At 57.8% G+C, this 16628-nt stretch overlaps 1 protein-coding gene across 1 annotated transcript in view; it reads right to left on the minus strand.

The window, feature by feature from the left end:
* Positions 1-844: 844 nt before the first annotated feature.
* The window catches only part of TMEM94 (transmembrane protein 94), a 21571-nt gene continuing 5787 nt past the window's right edge, over positions 845-16628 (minus strand). The window contains exons 2-31 of the mRNA XM_007959652.1: positions 15975-16094; positions 13231-13358; positions 12496-12632; positions 11110-11312; positions 10651-10802; positions 10161-10263; positions 9864-9950; positions 9474-9590; positions 9083-9139; positions 8658-8762; positions 8365-8517; positions 7915-8133; positions 6615-6924; positions 6254-6427; positions 5745-5847; positions 5407-5624; positions 4663-4844; positions 4447-4585; positions 4124-4239; positions 3917-4016; positions 3527-3635; positions 3169-3358; positions 2872-2949; positions 2526-2611; positions 2220-2301; positions 1771-1919; positions 1588-1682; positions 1369-1462; positions 1040-1210; positions 845-917 (exon numbers count right to left, since the gene is read on the minus strand). Coding sequence (XP_007957843.1) covers positions 845-917; positions 1040-1210; positions 1369-1462; positions 1588-1682; positions 1771-1919; positions 2220-2301; positions 2526-2611; positions 2872-2949; positions 3169-3358; positions 3527-3635; positions 3917-4016; positions 4124-4239; positions 4447-4585; positions 4663-4844; positions 5407-5624; positions 5745-5847; positions 6254-6427; positions 6615-6924; positions 7915-8133; positions 8365-8517; positions 8658-8762; positions 9083-9139; positions 9474-9590; positions 9864-9950; positions 10161-10263; positions 10651-10802; positions 11110-11312; positions 12496-12632; positions 13231-13358; positions 15975-16094 — 4050 coding nt within the window. The remainder of the gene's footprint in view (positions 918-1039; positions 1211-1368; positions 1463-1587; positions 1683-1770; positions 1920-2219; positions 2302-2525; positions 2612-2871; positions 2950-3168; positions 3359-3526; positions 3636-3916; positions 4017-4123; positions 4240-4446; positions 4586-4662; positions 4845-5406; positions 5625-5744; positions 5848-6253; positions 6428-6614; positions 6925-7914; positions 8134-8364; positions 8518-8657; positions 8763-9082; positions 9140-9473; positions 9591-9863; positions 9951-10160; positions 10264-10650; positions 10803-11109; positions 11313-12495; positions 12633-13230; positions 13359-15974; positions 16095-16628) is intronic.

A 16628-nucleotide genomic window follows, 5' to 3' on the forward strand; every position in this document is an offset into this window, starting at 1 on the left:
CTGTGCCAGGGATCTAGGGCCCAAGATCGCACCTGAGCCTGACTAAGGGCCCCACCAAGGTGAATGGAGAGTGGATGGTGTAGACCCTCCCCTCCTGCCTTTGGGGGCCCCTCACCGGGCCTTAGGCAGGGTCCTGAGTGGCAGACTTCCGCACCAGCCACAGGCTTTTCTTAAGCAATTTACAAGTTTAATACAAACCATCTACATTCATCCCTAAAAGGCTCATTTCCAGTAGAAAATACACCAGCATGAATCATTCTCACAACGGAGGGGGGGTAGGGCTGACCTCGGCCCCAGGACCCAGTGGCCTGAGGGCAGCACAGTGGAGGGGCTCAGCTGTGGGGCTCTGCTCCATCCTCTTGCTGAAGTGGAAAGCAGGACCCTGGCCAGACTGCCCAGGGAGAGTGGACAAGGGTGCAGGGAGGCACCATAGCCCGGCCTTCACCAGCCCAGCCTGGAGGGCATACATCTGCTGCCACGGCCAAGGGCCAACAGCTCGAGGTGCCGCCCGTACAGGCAAGAGCAGAGAAGGCTTTGCTGGGGACCCTGAAGGGGGCAGCCTGCAGGGGCAGGGAGTGGAGGCCCTCTACCAAGCACACGAGGCCACACATTCAGGAGTATCCCCGGGGAGAGGCTGAGGCTCCAAGGCTCTCCGCGGTAAATGCCGGGGTCCGGAAGACATCTGGCCTGAGCCGGGACCTGGGCCTCTAGTCCCCAGCATCTGGTTGGTTTAAGGTGCCCAACAGCAACCCTGCAACATTCATGATACGAACTCCTCAGCCTCAGAGACAGATCTGGCTCAGCCCCGTAAGCTGGGGCAGCAGTGACCACCATGGCCAATGGCTCAAAAGGGCGAGTTCATGCCCAGTTTCGTTTCAAACTGCAGCTTCTGTCGCTTCTGGTAGCGGACCCGGACCCTGTGGGGCAAGAGATTGACGTGCAGATTAGGGCAGATCCTCAGATCAGGGCAGACCCTCAGATCAGGGCTGGGCAGTGGGGGATGCTGCTGGGAAGGTGACCTTGAAGGAGTCCTGCTCACCGGATCTCATGCAGCTTCACTACCTCGTTGGCGACCACCACAAGTATGAGGGAGAGGCAGCCCAGGAGCCAGGTCAGCAGAGGCACGTCCCCCAGGCCAAAGTGGACACGGCTGTCCCTGTGCGTCCATAGCTGCAGGTCCACCGCTGTCTGCACCACCTGGCCCAGCAGCCTGTAGGAGAGGGCAGGACTGCGTGAACCTTGAGCCTTCCTCCCTGCCTTTCTCCACACAAAAATGAGCTCAGGGAGGGCCCGTGGAACCTCCCCTGCAAACCCTCCAGAAGCCCCACTCCTCCTCCTTCCCCACCCCCGCATCCCTGTGACACTCACACCACAGGCACCGTCATGGCCCACCAGAGGTTAGTCAGGGGGCTCTTTCTCCATAGGGGCTTGGTGCGATGCACATGAGTGATGGAGATGAACACTGCGGAGAAGGGGACCGACGGGGCTGTCAGGACTGCCCCCACCAGAAGCTGCCCTTGGGCCTTGCCCCCAGCTGTCACTGAGGCTGAGCAGCCCTTGCTGTCCCCACTCCCAGGGGGTCCTCACCAGTGTGCAGGACAATCAAGGCGGCGGCGAGCTTCTGGGCCAGCAGCAATCCGTTGGCAAAGTCCTCGAGCCAGCCTGGAGCCGTGTCTGCGTTGCTGCCAAAGCAGATGTGGGTTCAGCCTCCACTGGGGCCGAGGGAGGCGGGCAGGGTGGGTGGGAGGAGCCGTGGGAGGGTGCACCCACCTGGGCAGCATGATGGAGGAGCAGTTGGTAAGATTGCGGGTCCGGGAGCTGTCGCAGAAGCTCTGAAGCGTGAAGCCGAAGCAGATGAGGCAGGAAGTGACAGTGAGGCTGAACTTGAGCAAGAAGCAGAGCAGGAAGTAGTGCTGGGTCTGCGGGAAGAAGGGGAGCACGCTCTGTCCAGGCACCATCCCCAGCACCCGGCAGCTTCTGCGTGTGGCCCCAAGTGTGAGGAGACAAGGAGCAGGCCCACCCTGCTCCAGCAAGGATCCTTCTCGGCTCTGTCACCACCTCTTTGATCTGAGCGAGAACCAGGAACCAAGTGACGGGCTTCCCAGTTCTGATGGCTTCCCCATCCTCATCTTTCCAGAGAGTTCGGGTTAGGCCAGCCTCCTCCTGGCACACATTCCCCAGTGAAAGGCCCAGGCTCACAGAGCCCCCACTTTGCTTACTTTCTTAGGAATGGATTGAAGGTTTTTCCCTGTCGCCATCGACATGATGGAGCTATGAGGGGGTTTCCCCAGCAGAGAGATGCTGAAAACAGAGGTTGGGTGACAAGTCAGAGACTATGGTCCTCTGTCTCCCGATTCCCTTTGGGAAGACTTTAGGGAGTCTTAGGAAGACTGGTGGGGAGATGGGACAAGAACAGGAGGAGGGTTCTTCCCAGCGCCTCCTATGCAGAGCACCTGGGGCTGCCTGGGCATCTTCAGCGGGACCCTGACCCCAGCCTGGCACGGCAGAGCTGCACAGCCTCTCACCTGAGCAGAGGGTAGCAAAAGCAGGACAGCCACAGGATGTCGGTGGTGCTCAGGAGTGGGGGCAGCTGAACCAGACAAGACAAGAACTAGACCAGGAAAGAGCCAGACCCAGAATCAGGTTCTGGCAAATAGACCCTGGGGGCTCCCAGGCTGCCTCACCCTGTCCTGGCTGAGAGGAGCTGGGGCAGAGAACACCCTTCTGCCAATGGGGACCGTCGCTAGAGAGACCCAGGGGACCCCGTGACTGTGCTGCCTCCCTCCCAGCCCCTCCCCGACTCTCACCCAGCCCTTGAGCACCAGAGCCAGCAAGCGGAGAAGGGCCACTGCCTGGGCCGGCCCCACTCACCTGAATGACCACAAGTGTCAACTGGCATTGCAGCAGGAAGAGGAAGCACTTACGAATGCCATAGGTGGCATGCCGAGCCTGGGACCGAAAGAGACAGGTTACATCCCTCTCAGGCCCCACAGCTGACAAGCTTCCGCCAAGAGCCAGAGGCCTAACAAGGTTCCTGCTAGGAAGGGGCAGAGGCAGAGCTTGGCTCCAAGCCGACATGAGGAGGCTCCTGAGGACAAGCACAGACCCTGGGTCCCGCCCCACCCCGGACTCCCCGACACCCCCCAGCCGGCACTCCCGGGCCCCCACCTGCTCTATGAGCCGGATGATGTTGATGGTCTCCTCCTGGCGAAAGGTGAGGGAGCAGGGCAGGCTGTTGAGTTGCCCCGAGAGCCGCAGCGGGGAAAGGCCATCCGAGGCCTGGCCCACGCTGGTCCTGGTGGCGTAGCCAAAGGTCTCCCAGGAGCACCGGGACGGATACAGGGGGTCCAGGGCGATGCTGCTCCCGGGGCGAGGCGCACACATCAGCGGCACTCTTTGGCAAGCCTGGCCGCACAGCACTGAGCTCCGACCCTCCTCTGCCCAGCACGCCCGGGCACCATGGGGTATGCACCCGCCATGCAGCCCTGAGTCTGGCTGGATCCCCTCCCTGCACCCCTTCCCAGACCTGATGTCACTCTGGAGGAAGAGGCGGCTGTTGCGCAGGTTGGCAGAGCTGCCCAGGCAGCAGGTGACCTCCCCGTACTCCTGCATGATCTTAATCATCTCACACATAGCTGTGGGCAGAGTGGAGGACAGAGTCAGACAGGCCACGGGCTGCCGGGCAGAGGCCCAGAGGTCAGCAGACAAAGGGAAGCGGCCCCTCCTTGGGGCAATGGCACCCCCTCCTCCACAGCACGAACACTGTCACTTCTGACTCTGGAATGGGCATGCCCATGGCTCCACCCCACAATCCCCATCTGCCCCCAGCCCAGGACGCTCCTCTCGTGGGAAGCCAGCCTCACCTCCAGAGCACGGGGGGCCCGAGCCCTGGCAGTGCCGAGGGAAGGGTACTCACTCTCGGGGGTGCAGTCGGTGAAGAGGGGCACCAGCAGGGGCACATTGTCGATGTTCTGCAAGTGGGGCCGCACCTGGTGGATCCCTCGGGGCAGCTTGGCCTGGAGCAGGCAGAGGCCCGCGGCCTCAGGATGAGGGGAGGCTCTGGCCCATGTCCCTTCCCTCTGGCCAGCCCACCCTGTCCTCGCCAGCTGACGTTCTGTCATACCCGGTTGCAGTCCTCCAGGAAGCTGGGGATGTCGCTGTCTGTGGGCTGGAAGCTGATGAGGTCTGAGTGCCCCTCCTCTTCCATCAGCAGAAGCCCCTCTGCATCATCTCGGGACACTGGAGGGGCAAACACCAGGCCTTCACCTCAGGGCCAGCCTGTAGGGGCCCCTGCCCTGCCCTGCAGGTGCCTGCCGGCCTCTGTGCCTCCCCTGCCTGCCTGACTGTTGTTACCCAGGGAGATCAGAGCCGCTTATTGTAAGGAGCTGTGAAGACTGCTCTGAGCTGAAGCTCCAAGGAAAGAAAGCATCCCCCACCAAGCCTCACCCTGGTTCAGGTCGTCGTGTAGGGAGCCCGTGTGGCTAGGACTAGAGGGTGGGATCTCAGAGCCGGGTATGTTCCCATTGGGCGTGAGGGAGATGTGGCAGTTCCAGCCTGTCTCGAGGCCCATCTTTTCTGCAAACACCTGCAGAAAGCAGAGGGGAGAGTGAGATGGGCTCAGGACCCGGAGGGGAGCAGGGGCAGCCGGGGGCAGCCACCCACCTTGCTTTTGAGCTCATCCTCCAGGGAGAAGTAGACAAAGCGGATGCAGGCGTTGACCAGCCCGTCGATGAGGCGCACGATGTCCAGCCGGGCCTGGTACTGGGACGACACCATGCCCATGAAGATCTGCCCACTCAGGGCCTGCATGCAGTCCTCCTTCTCCAGAGCCTCCCCGATCCCTTCTTCACCACACCCGGGGACCAGGAGATCCCAGAGGCAGCCCAGACACGCATGCATACACACACACAGGCCACACCCACATCAACGCGTATTTGCACACACACAGCCAACAGACATGGGAGAAAACACAACGGAAAGTCCTCGTCAGTCACGTGGCAGTCCTGGGGTCACAGCAGGGTGGACCCCACTCCTCCCAGCCCTGCTCCCCACTCTCAGAACTGCTTCAACCCATGCTCTCCCGGGTTCAGAAGACCCCACAGGCTTGTGTATTTGGCAGAGTGGGGAGGGGTGGGGGAGGTAGAGCTTCTCCTGCAGGGCCTGTGGCCACTAGGATCCTGACAAAGACAGAGGTCTGTGGATGCACACTGCTTTAGCCTTACGGCTTTCAGGCAGAGCACCTTTGCAGCCAGGATCCTATTTGAGAACACAGACCTGAGGAGGGCAGGCAGGCACCTATTGATAGACAAGTGACCTGCTGGCCCAGGGCTGTGGCCCCTGCCCCTGTGGCTTCAATCAAGGCCCTGCAGAGGCCTCCCGGGCCTAGGGGTCACTCCCGGTAGGTACCATCGGAGCTCCAGCTGTGGCGGCGGCTGTTCTGCTTGATGGGGACGGTGCCAGGCAGCTCACACAGGGTGAAGATGCTGCTCTGGCCGGGTACCTGCACCAGCTCAATGCACTTGCCATTGAGCTGGGAGGACAGGGTGCAGCTCATGGGCTTGTAGGAGAAAGCGGAGCAGTAACCAGAGAGGCAGGCACGCTGGTAGAAATCCAGCACTTTCTTTCTGCCAGAGAAGCAGGGTGGGAGTGAGGTGAGGGGCCTGCTCCTGGCATGGCGCCAGGCCACAGGAGGTACGGGCAGACTGGCTTGCTGACGGGTCCCCCACTTCTCCTTCCTCACACACCTGTCGGACCCAGAGAGAGGGTAGATGTCAGCTCCATCCCAGAAGTCTGTGCAGGCCTCCAAGACCACGTCAGCCGTGCCATGGGACAGCATCTGCTCTGTGCCTGACAGGTGTAGGGAAGGAGACCAAGCCCATGGGCATTCCAAGCCACCCCGACCTGCCTGACCTCGCCGGAGACATACCGCCATTGTCAACAAGGGTGCTACGGAGCCCTGGGTCGTGGGCGCTCAGCAGGCCCTGCGTCGACAAGCCCTTAGGGGATGCCCGCACAGCCCCTGCTGCCAAGCTTGTGACACAGACACTACAGTGTCAGCCCCAGTGGGTCCAGGCATCAGATTATCCCACCCTCCTAGCCCGTTTCCAAGTCCAAACCCCTGCTTCATCAGAGACCTCAGGAGGAGCCTGCTAATAGAACGGATGAGGAGGCAGAGCCACTCCCTGGCAAGCTCCCGAAAGGCCTGGTCCGATGCTGGGCCAGGGGCAGGGGGTGGGGTGGGGCAGGGGCTCACTGGTGGTGGTGTCCTTGATAAAGAGGCTGATCATGTGGCTGAGCGGAGGGCGCCGCTTGGTGACACAGGAGAGCCGCCCCAGCAACGTCTCCTTCACCATCTCGGCACTGGGGAGGCGGTACAGTGCGAGGTGGTTCTCCTGCTTGAAGAGCTCCTTGGCCCCCGGAGTGAAGCCTGCAGGAAGGGCAGCGGGCACTCAGGGCTCCAGGAGGAAACAGGCTCCCAGCACGGACAGAGGTCTGGGCAGCCCGGGCTGGCTTGTCCACCATTCCATCCCAACACCCAGTTCCTCCCCACATGGCTGTGACAGCTCGAAGGGCAGTGACCAGAAGCTGGCCGCCGGCTGCCCGCAGGGCCGTACCGATGAGGCGCGCCAGCTCGCAGAGGCCCCAAGGCACGTGCACGGGCAGCACAGCGCTGTGGCTCTCCTGCAAGGCCACGTTGCACAGGTGGTCTGAGAACCGGCACAGCCGCTCAGTGACGCTGGGGTTGCACAGATTCAGCAGCACGTTGAGGCCCAGTGGCTTGAGAGAGGTGAGGTGGAGCTGCCAATTGGAGTCGTCAAACTGGATGCAGGAGGGGTTCTGCTGATCCTGGGACAGGCTCAGCATCTCCAGGTGGTAGTCACACACGAAGTCGTCGGTTTCGTAGGACTCACCTTCTATCCCAGGCTGGGTCGGGGGGACACATGAGGGGAGGAGGACGCCTCAGACAGACTGGGAGGGTTGCCAGGAGTAGCTCGGGCTCCCCCTCCTCCCAAGGTGGGGAAGGGGCTGGTCCTGAGATAAAGCATGTCCTTCCCAGCAGAGAGTTCCTTCTCCCAAAACCCTCGTCCTACCCTCCTTGGGTAGGAGCTCTGGTGCCTAAGGCATATGACTGCTAAGCAGAAGGCTGGTGGTTCAAACCCACCAGCCACTCCTCGGAAGGAAGGTTGGGCAATCTACTTCCATAGAGATACCACCTCGGAAACCCAAGGAGGGGTCGCCATGAGTCGAAGTGACTCAATGGCAGTGAGTTTGTTTTTTCTTGGTACCTTCCGCGGGCTCCAGTCTGGTTCTATATCCAGACTGGTCCTCTGGTCTGCAGGAGAGGCCCAGAGATGACACTGGTCACACCTAAAAGGAGGGATGACCAGACCGAGGAAGAGACAATAAAGGATCTTTTTCAGCCACGGGAAGGTATCTTTGAGGGCATCACTGGCTTCATCTTTAACCAAAAAAGCCCAAAGCACGGAGTCAGTAACTCATAGCAACCCTGAAAGACAGAGTGCAACTGCCTCGTAGGGTTTCCAAAGCTGTAATTTTTACAGAAGCAGAATGCCACATTTTTCTCTTGCAGAGTGTTTGGTGGGTTCAAACTGCTGACCTCCTGGTTAGCAGCCGACTGCTTTAACCACTGTGCCACTAGGGCTCCTTAGACAAGGGATTACCCCTAGCCAGTTGCCTTCCACGAGGCCTAGAGAGGGGGACATGGGCCCAATTACAGAAGCAAGGTGGGGAGGCCCAGGAGGTGGCCCTGAGTACAAACCTCGGGGCTCTGGATGGGAGGGCGTCACCTCTGCTCACTCAGGCTCTACCAGCCCTGGCGGGGACGAGGCCCGAGCCGGGGCCGTGACACTCTGGCTGGCCGAGGTGGCTGCACTCTCTGCCTCTGCCCCTCACCTGGCTGGGTTCCTCGTCCCCGCCCTCGGCGCCTCTGCTGAAGCTCACGTTGGAGCCCGATGGGTGTTTGCTGCGGCTGTGTGGCCTGTGCAGCTTGTGGTGAGAGTGGGGCTCGGGGGGCTTGGAGCCATCACTGGGCCAGTCGCCATGCTCCTGTTCATTGGAAAGGTGCAGGGTGTTGTTCAGTGAGCCGGCCAGGAGGGCGTCTCGTTCGTGGGGCTGAAGAGAGCAAGGAGCACCGGCTTGGGACCACGTCCACTGGCTCTTGGACGAGGAGGAAGTTGGCTCTTGGCCCCTCACTGTCCTGGCTGTGGCTTTGCCTTAACTACTCAGAAGTTGATCCCAATGGTACCTGAGCCCTCCCGCTCCCTCCTACAGCTCCCCCTCCCTGAGGTCACTGGCCAGGCTCCAAGGGCAGCCCCTGGGAGCCGGCCGTACCTCCTCCTCTACCTCGGGGTGGCAGAAAGAGCGTGTGGACAGGTCATCCGTCAGGTCCTCGTGGCTGCTGTGCGGGGGTTCCACCTTCCCACTAAAGAACAACACCGTCTCAGGGCTGGGATTTGGCCACGACAAGATGCCCTGCTTGTCTACACAGCACAGGACCTGTAGGGAGAGTGACCAGGATTGGGAAGGGGCCCTGATATCAGCTGCCCCTCCAGGAGTCACTTATATATGGCAGGAGCAATCTGACACAGCCAGGAGGAGGCCTGGGGTGGAGGCACCTCCCGACAGGCCCCACTTACCGTGACGGAGCCCAGACTGTGCAGCAGGCTGGCACTGTGGCTCAGCGTTGGTGACGTCCCCTGGACCACCCTCAGAAAGTGGCCCCAAATGCAGCGCAGCATTTCCTGGTGGGAGAGAAGGTCTGTCAGGCTGTATGGGGCTTGGCCCTTCTGCCCTGCAGATGCTTCTGGGGCCAAAAGAGGGAAAGCTGGGAGAGCATTAGGAAGTTGGGGTGGAGACGTGTCTGCAAGGCCAGGACCCAGGCCTGGGTGTGTCCATGAGATGGGGGACTGGTGGCTTCAAGGGCCCAACTAGAAGCTGGAAGGCCATCAGGTGGGGTCCCGGGAAGAGGCTGAAGGAGCTCATGTTTACGGCCACAGGGCCTGGGGCAGTTATCCCGAGTCCACATACCTGAGGGGGGCAGAATCACCCCAAGGAAGCGTACCTGAGAGGAGACAACCTCCGTATAGCTACTGAGAGTGTCCTCTGAGAACTTGGCCAGCTGTGCAGAGAAAGGGGTGATGGTCTCGGTGTAAGGAAAGCACCACCTTCACACAGGCCCCCAGCTGCAGGGGCAGGGCCCCTGCGCCAGCCAGCTCCATAGCTCCATCCCCTTTAGGGAGGGACACCCGGGCTGTCCCTGCATCCCCCATCTGGGGAGAGCAGGACAGTGTTCACACTCAGGCCTGGCCTGGAGGCTATTCCAGAATGGAGGGACTGCAGCCTCAGAGAGCTGCCTAGAGCCTCCAGTGAACTGACCCCAAGGGCTGGACTCCTGCCTCCTCTCTCCGGAGCACAGCCAACTCCCCCTTCATTCCTGCCCTCGAAGAACCTACCAGGGAGCTTGGTGAGGCCTGGCTCATCTGGGCCAGGACACGGGCTTCTCCACAGGCAGTGGCCAGAACCCAGAGGACTGGGAAGAGCAGGGGGAGGATGGGCAGGACACCGTTCACCTACGGAAGACAGGGCCACACTGAAGGCCCTCGAGGAGTTGCTGGCCCAGAGGGAACACGGAGGGAGGGAAGTGCTTCCCTGGCCATGCGCCCAGAGGAGACAGGGCAGCTGTCTGGGGCCGGAAGGGAAGGAAAAGAGGAGTTCTTAAGCTGAAGCTCGAGAGATAGCCCTCAGAGCTTCAGAGAGGGAGGGACAGTCAGGGCAGCTCGAGGGGACAGAGCCACCCTCTCAGGAAGAGAACAGCACAACGGGAAGGAAAAAGCAGTCTCTACCTGGAGCTGGAGTAGAGTGTACTGCCAGGAGGTCACCCCGGGGGCCTTGAACACGAAGCGCAGTGCATTGGTGATGAGGAAGCCGGCCTAGTGGGCACAGGAGGGGCACAGCCTTAACACCATCCGAGAGAGACCAAGGCCAGGTGCCAAGGCTCCCCTTCCTTCGCCCACTCACACCTCCCCAGGTGGCTGGCTCATCCAGGGACCCCCGTCTTCACTCCCACCTGCCTGAGGCTAGGAAAAGCCCAGTCTCCCACTCTCGGGCCCTCCCCCTGCCTGAGGGCCCGCCTCACACACCAGGACCACAGGCACGGCACAGCACAGCATCACCGACTGTACGGTGAACCTCTCGTTGTCCAGGGCAGTGACCGGGCGGGACAGGGCCATGTCCAGGCACCATCTGCAGCAAGAGGCGACTCTCAGGCCCGCACAGGGGATAGGCCACAGACCCCCTCCTTGGAAGGACTCTTGGTCTCTTGGGCAGATGTTACTTCATGGAGCACCACCAGGTCCTGGAATCCCCTGCTCTGGCCCGGCCCTGGCTGAGTGGGCCCCTGGGAGAGTGGCGGATGGCTGGCCAGCCTCCAGACCTCAGTGCCCTCAGAGCTGCTATGGGGAGGGGATCACTCACCTAGTCTAAGAATGCCCCCAAGAAGCTACAGAGAAGAGCCCCAGGAGACACCCGAGGCCCCACATGAACAAGGTATCTTCCCTGCCAACCCTAGCGCCCTGTTCTGGGGGCACCGTGAAGAGGAGATGCTGCGGAGTGGCAAGGGCCACACCCTACCTGATGCTGTCAATCACAGGGGTCTCAAGGACACGGAAGAGGCGGTGCTGCTGGAGATTCTGAGGCCCTTTCTTCACTTCTCCCCGGGGGGAAGGGGGTGGAGAGAAAGGGGGAAACAGGTCTCCTGGCTCCAAGACGATGTGTTCATCATCCTGCCAGAAAGAGGGAGGTGGGCGGGGGATTAAAGGCTCTACTGGATCCTTCTGACTACAGGGGGGCATGTCACAGAGACCATGAGCACAGGGTCAGTGGGGCCTGTGGGACTGCAGTCCGAGGGGCTTGTGGAGTGAGAGGCGAAAGGACAGGTAAGGAGGGGGACGTCCTATCCTGCTCCATTCTAGAGCCCTTGCCAAGAAGCCCAGGAGCAGGCCAGGGAGCAGCGGGATCCAGCCCTGGGACCTCATCCCACTTCCTGCAGGCACATCCACGTCCCCAGGGAAGGAGGAGAGCTGGAGCTACCTTGATGCCCCTCAGAGAGGCGAAGGACTCCTGGCCCGGCCTCAGGGCTATGACGTCACCTTCCACCAACAGGCTGACCGGCAGGTTCACCAGGTGTCCATCTCTGTAGGCCCAGTGCAGAGACCAGGATGGTGCAAAGGGCATGTGGAGGTCGGGGTACATGGCGTCGGGCCACTTGGTCTCCTTGCCATCCCTCAGGGCATCTGACGAAAACGGAGAGAGGGAAGCCACCTCCTCGCCCACAGCTCCACACCGCCCCGCAAGGCAGCCAGGCCCAGCATGTGCACGGCGTTCTGCCGTTCCTTCCACGCCATTCACTCAAACACCTCCCTTCTGCCCAGCCCAGCCACCTCCACCCAACCCCTGGAGCTCTTGCCACCTGCACCCCTTCGCAAACACTGCTGAGCCCTGAGAGTGGGCAACGATGATGGGAACACAGTCCCTGCCCTCAAGGACCTACAATGTAGCAGGGGACCCGAGACACAGGTGACTGACCCCACCCAGGTGGGCCCACGCTTAGCAGATTAGGAAAGGTATCAGTGTCACGGGAGGACAAAGAGGGAGCAGATGCATCTGGGGAGGGGCGACCAGAGGTGGCTCCAGGGAAACGCACGTTTGAGGTGAGCCTCAATGGGTGGACAGGACTGTGTCTGTGGGAGACAAGCAAGGGAAAATCACAGCAGGCAGAGGAAGAGCAGAAGGAAATGGGAGACACAGACGTACCAGTGGGGTCAGCACTGTAATTACTCAGCGAGGAATTACAGCGTGAGGATGAGCAGCGAGGGAAGGGGCTGGAGGAGGGGTGGTGGCATCTAGAAGGGCTCCGGTCAGCAAGAGGGAGCCACTGATGGTTCCTGAGCTAGAGACTAAGTTGTCGGAGAGCAGGGCCCACCATCCGTGGTCACTATTGTACTCCCAGTGCCTGGCACATGGACGGCACCTGACTCATTGTTTCAGAAAGTGACCAAGTCTCACCTAGCCGTTGACCCTCCATTGCCAGGACTATTGGAGAAAGTCCCCCCAGAGCACGTGCTGCCCCCTAACAAGACCACAGGCTTCCAAAGCAGAAGCCTAACTTCACCACCAATCCATAACTCTGGGCTCCTGGCTTCTGCCCTACCCCCGTTCTTGCAGGTATCTCAGACTTCTCTTGTCCATCTCCCCACCTCTCCTGGCATCTGGCACAGTGTGACCACACAACACAGACTGGGAAGAAAAACTCTCCGTTGCCCTCCTGCCAACAATGTCCCTTCTCTGTTGGTCTCCCGCCACCATTAGCCTTCCCAGCTGCCCTGGCTCTGCTCAAGGACAGCTGGCCGCCTGCCTGGGGCTCTGACGCCTCCGAGGGCACCCTTTCCACCCGCCCTGCAGGACCCTTGGGCTCACTGTGGATTTGGTCAATGATCCCTCGGAGCCTCCACTCCACCTCCCGTCGCTTCAGCCGATCTTGCCGCCCAATGAGGAGAAGGTTGAGAAGCAGCAGCAGGAACAGTGCCGAGGCGTTCACCAGCTCCACCCCATGGCTGGGCAGAAGAGGGAGGGACTGTTCCACCAGAGAAAGCAACTCTGCAACCCAGCCAACCCTCAGGGTCTGAGATACCCCTTCCCACCCCAGACCCTTCCGACAGGAGTGTTATGTTTCCTGGGGCTCACCTTTCAGGCAGACAGGCAGGCCTACGAGGTGAACAGCACCATATGAGAGGAAGTGTTCCTCAGAACAATCAACCACATGAGACCAAAAGGGCAGCCTTTGCCCAAAATAGCTCAGAAGGCAGGAAGGGGCAGGAGAGAAGGACGAATAGAAACGAGGAACCAGGGAGGAAACGGGAGAGTGCTGTTACGTGGAGAGGATTGGAACTGATGTCGTGAAACAAAATGTGTGTGAACTGTTGAACAGGAAAACTGATCTGCTCTGTAAGGTTCACCCAAACCAAAAGAAAAATACAGAAAAGTGCTGTGTTCTGAGTCCTGACACCAGCCAGGCCTCGGGCACAGTCACAGGACGGAGTCGGCTCCCTTGGCTGTCCCGGTGGTTCTAGCTCAGGGCTGCATAGGCGCCGGCCCCTGGCTGGGGGCTTGGGGAGCTGCCTCGCCCCAGGGGCTGCGGGGAGCCTTGTTTACCTCCCAGCTGGCTGGCTCCCGTGGCAACCCAGCAGCAGCAGCACCGCCAGCAGCATGAGCGAGGCTCCCGGCCAATGGAAACAGGAGCAGCGGTTACCGTGATGCAGGAAGCTGCTTCCCCACATCTCCTGCGGACAACAGGGAGGCTGGAGTGAGAGGCCCGGGGACGGGGTGGCAGGACGAAGCCCAGCTTCGAAGCCAGCTACACTCTGGCGGCCGTTCCCCGCTCACCCACGCTACCTAGTCCCTGACTGGCTTTGTCACCTCACTCCCATCTCTGCAGAGGCCCATTTCTTCTTTTTTTTTGCTGAGTTCTTTTTTTTAAAAATTGTGATTTGGATGAAGATTTACAGAGCAAATTCACTTTCCATACAGCAGTTCACATATACTTTGTCTCATGTCATTGACCACAATGCAACAGCTCCCCTCCCACTTCCTCCCCATAGTTACTTCTTCCCAGTGTCCATCCCTCCATACACTCCTACCCACTGAGCTGTCTCCCTATGTATAAGAAGCCCTTCTTTCTCCCATGATTGTTCTCTCCAAGGAGTGTATCTACTTGAGGTAAATGTTTAACTCACATGCCTGTATTTTGTTTGGCTGGAAACCACAGGTGCAGGTTCTATTCCAGACCTGAAGGGCAGCTAGGGGCCATAGTCTCAGTGGTTCCACCAGGCTCTATCAGACCAGCAAACCTGGTCCCCCCCCCCTTTTCTTCCCCCCCTCCAAATGATTTTGAGTTTTGTTCCACATTATTTTCCCTCTCTATCAAGGATCTCCTACATAGATCCCCTTCCAAGTGGATGACAGTGGTAGCCGGACACCATCTACTTCTTCTGGTCTCATAGTTGTATAGGCTGCAGATCGGATGGTGTACCAGTCACTAGGACTAATTGTTTCCATGAATTTTGGTTTTCTTCATTCTTCTTTGCTCTGGACAAGGAGAAACCCATCACTGCATCTAGATGGCAGCTTGCTAGCTTTTAAGATTCCAGTCACTACTCACCAAAGTAGGAGGTGGAACAATGTTTTGTATAGTATGTTATGCCAATTGAGCTTGATGTCCCCTGCGACTATGGTCCCAAGCCCACAGGTTCAACTACTCGGTCCCTCTGGTAGCTGGCTGTGACCAAGCAGTGACCACAACCTTGCCCCTTGTCAGCTCTACTATACACCTGGGAATTCTGATCATTCACATAAACTTATAAGACCATCGTCTGCTAACCCTATATATGTTCTTGGATACACTCCCCATTTCATAGACATACCTAATGATTCAGCCTGTCCACCCATCTATCCACCCCATATACCCATGTTTGCCTTCACTGATAACACAGTACTGTATGTGCAAAAGGGTTCATATTTATTGTCTGTACCTCCCATGTACCTCTCTATGTCTTTCTCATCCTCAATGCTGCCATACTGGTCACTCACATTTGGAACACTGCCCTTCTCTTCACCCAAATCAATACTTATCTCTATCTATCTAACAGCGTTCTCTCCCCTTCACTCCCACCCCTGGTAACCAACAAAGAAAATTTCCTTCTACAGATAAACCTTTCCTTAACTTTTACAATAATGGACTAATACAATATTTGTCCTTTTGTGATTGAGTTATTTCACTCAGCATAATGTCCTCCAAGTTCATCCATGTTATGTGGTGTTTTGCAGATTCTACATTATTCTTTAGCGTTGCATAGTATTCCATTGTGTGTATGTACCATAGTTTGGTTATTCATTCCTCAGTTGATGGACATCTAGGTTGTTTCCATCTTTTGGCTATTGTAAATAGTGCTGCGATGAACATGAGTGTGCATATATCTGTTCTTGTCATGGCTCTCACTTCTTTAGGGTATATACCTAGTAATGGAATGGCTGGGTCAAATGGTATTTCTAATTCCAACTTTTGAAGAAATCGCCATACTGCTTTCCACAATGGTTGTACCATTTTACAGTCCCACCAGCAGTGTATGAGAGTCCCAATCTCTCCACAATCTTGCCAGCATTTGTTATTTTCTGTCTTGTTGAACTTTGCTACTAGTGCTGGAGCAAGATGGTACCTCATGGTTGTTTTGATTTGCATCTCTCTAATAGCTAATGATCGTGAGCATTTCTTCATTTGTTTGTTGTCCTCCTTGGTGAAGTGTCCATTCATGTCTTCTGCCCATTTTTTAATTGGATTTTTTGTCTTTTTGTTACTGAGGTGTTGGAGTTATCTATACATTCTAGAGATAAGTCCCTTGTCAGATATGTTATTACCAAATATTTTTTCCCAATCTATAGGTTCTCTTTTGACTCTTTTGGAGAAGTCTTTGGAAGCACATAAAAATTTAATTTTTAGAAGGTCCCAATCATCTGGTTTCTCTTCTGCTCTTTGTACAATTTGAATTATGCTTGATAGTCTATTTATGCCTTAAATTTGCCCCTAAGTTTTCCTTGAGGAACTGTATAGTTTTACGTTTCACATTTAAGTCTTTGATCCATCTGGAGTTCGTTTTTGTGTATGGTGTGAGGTACAGATCTTGTTTCATTTTTCTGCAAAGGATCTCCAGTTTTGCCAGCACCATTTATTAAACAAACATTCTCTTCCCCATTTAACGGATTTTGGAAGAGGCCTACTTCTTTCTGATTTTTCATGACCCCCGGCTGAGCTGTGTGCCCAGGTGAGGGGACATCTCAGCTTTGAGAAGGGGCCTCCCGCTTCTGCCATCCCAGTAGGCCCACTGCTCTGGGGAGCATCTCACCTTCCATGTAAGACGCTTCTTCCGCTCCTTCAGGTGTCCTTCCAGCACAGCCTCCAGCTGCTCCTTCAGGATGCTGAGGGCCTTCCAGGTGGACAGGCCCAGGGCCAAGGGAGGCTCACCCTGGGTGGGGATTGGGGGGCAGAGGCACCTCAGTGGCCCGGACCCCTGCCAGGAGGGAGCTTGCCCAGCCCCTCTCCCCACCCTGATTGTCCTCCCTCCTCCAGAAGCCACCCCTTCTCTTTCTCCATTAGCTCTGGCCCCTCAGGGCATAAACATATTCCCATCTCCACCAAATGAAACAACATTCAAGGACACAGCCCTTTTCTCTTCAAAGCCAAGTTTTCTAACTCGCTTCCACTCAACTCTCAATTCACTGCCTTCTTCCTGCTCCTCAGACTGTTGTCACCACTGGACTCCCAACTTAGTGCAATGGTTCTAGGCTGTTAAGATTCCACCAACCAGAAAGTACATACACATTAAACGGGGAGAGGGGACTGGCACAGCGTTGTGGGCTTTACAGATTTCTAGTAAAGTCAATGGGAGCTCTGGTAGTGTAGTGCCTAAGGCCCTTGACTGCTAACCAGAAGGCTGGCAGTTCAAACCCACCAGCCACTCCTTGGAAGGAAGATGGGGCAATCTACTTCCATAGTGATA

This window comes from Orycteropus afer, unplaced genomic scaffold (assembly GCF_000298275.1).
Source record: "Orycteropus afer afer isolate SDZICR_OR568_19922 unplaced genomic scaffold, OryAfe1.0 scaffold00018, whole genome shotgun sequence".
NCBI classification, from domain to species: Eukaryota; Metazoa; Chordata; class Mammalia; order Tubulidentata; family Orycteropodidae; genus Orycteropus; species Orycteropus afer.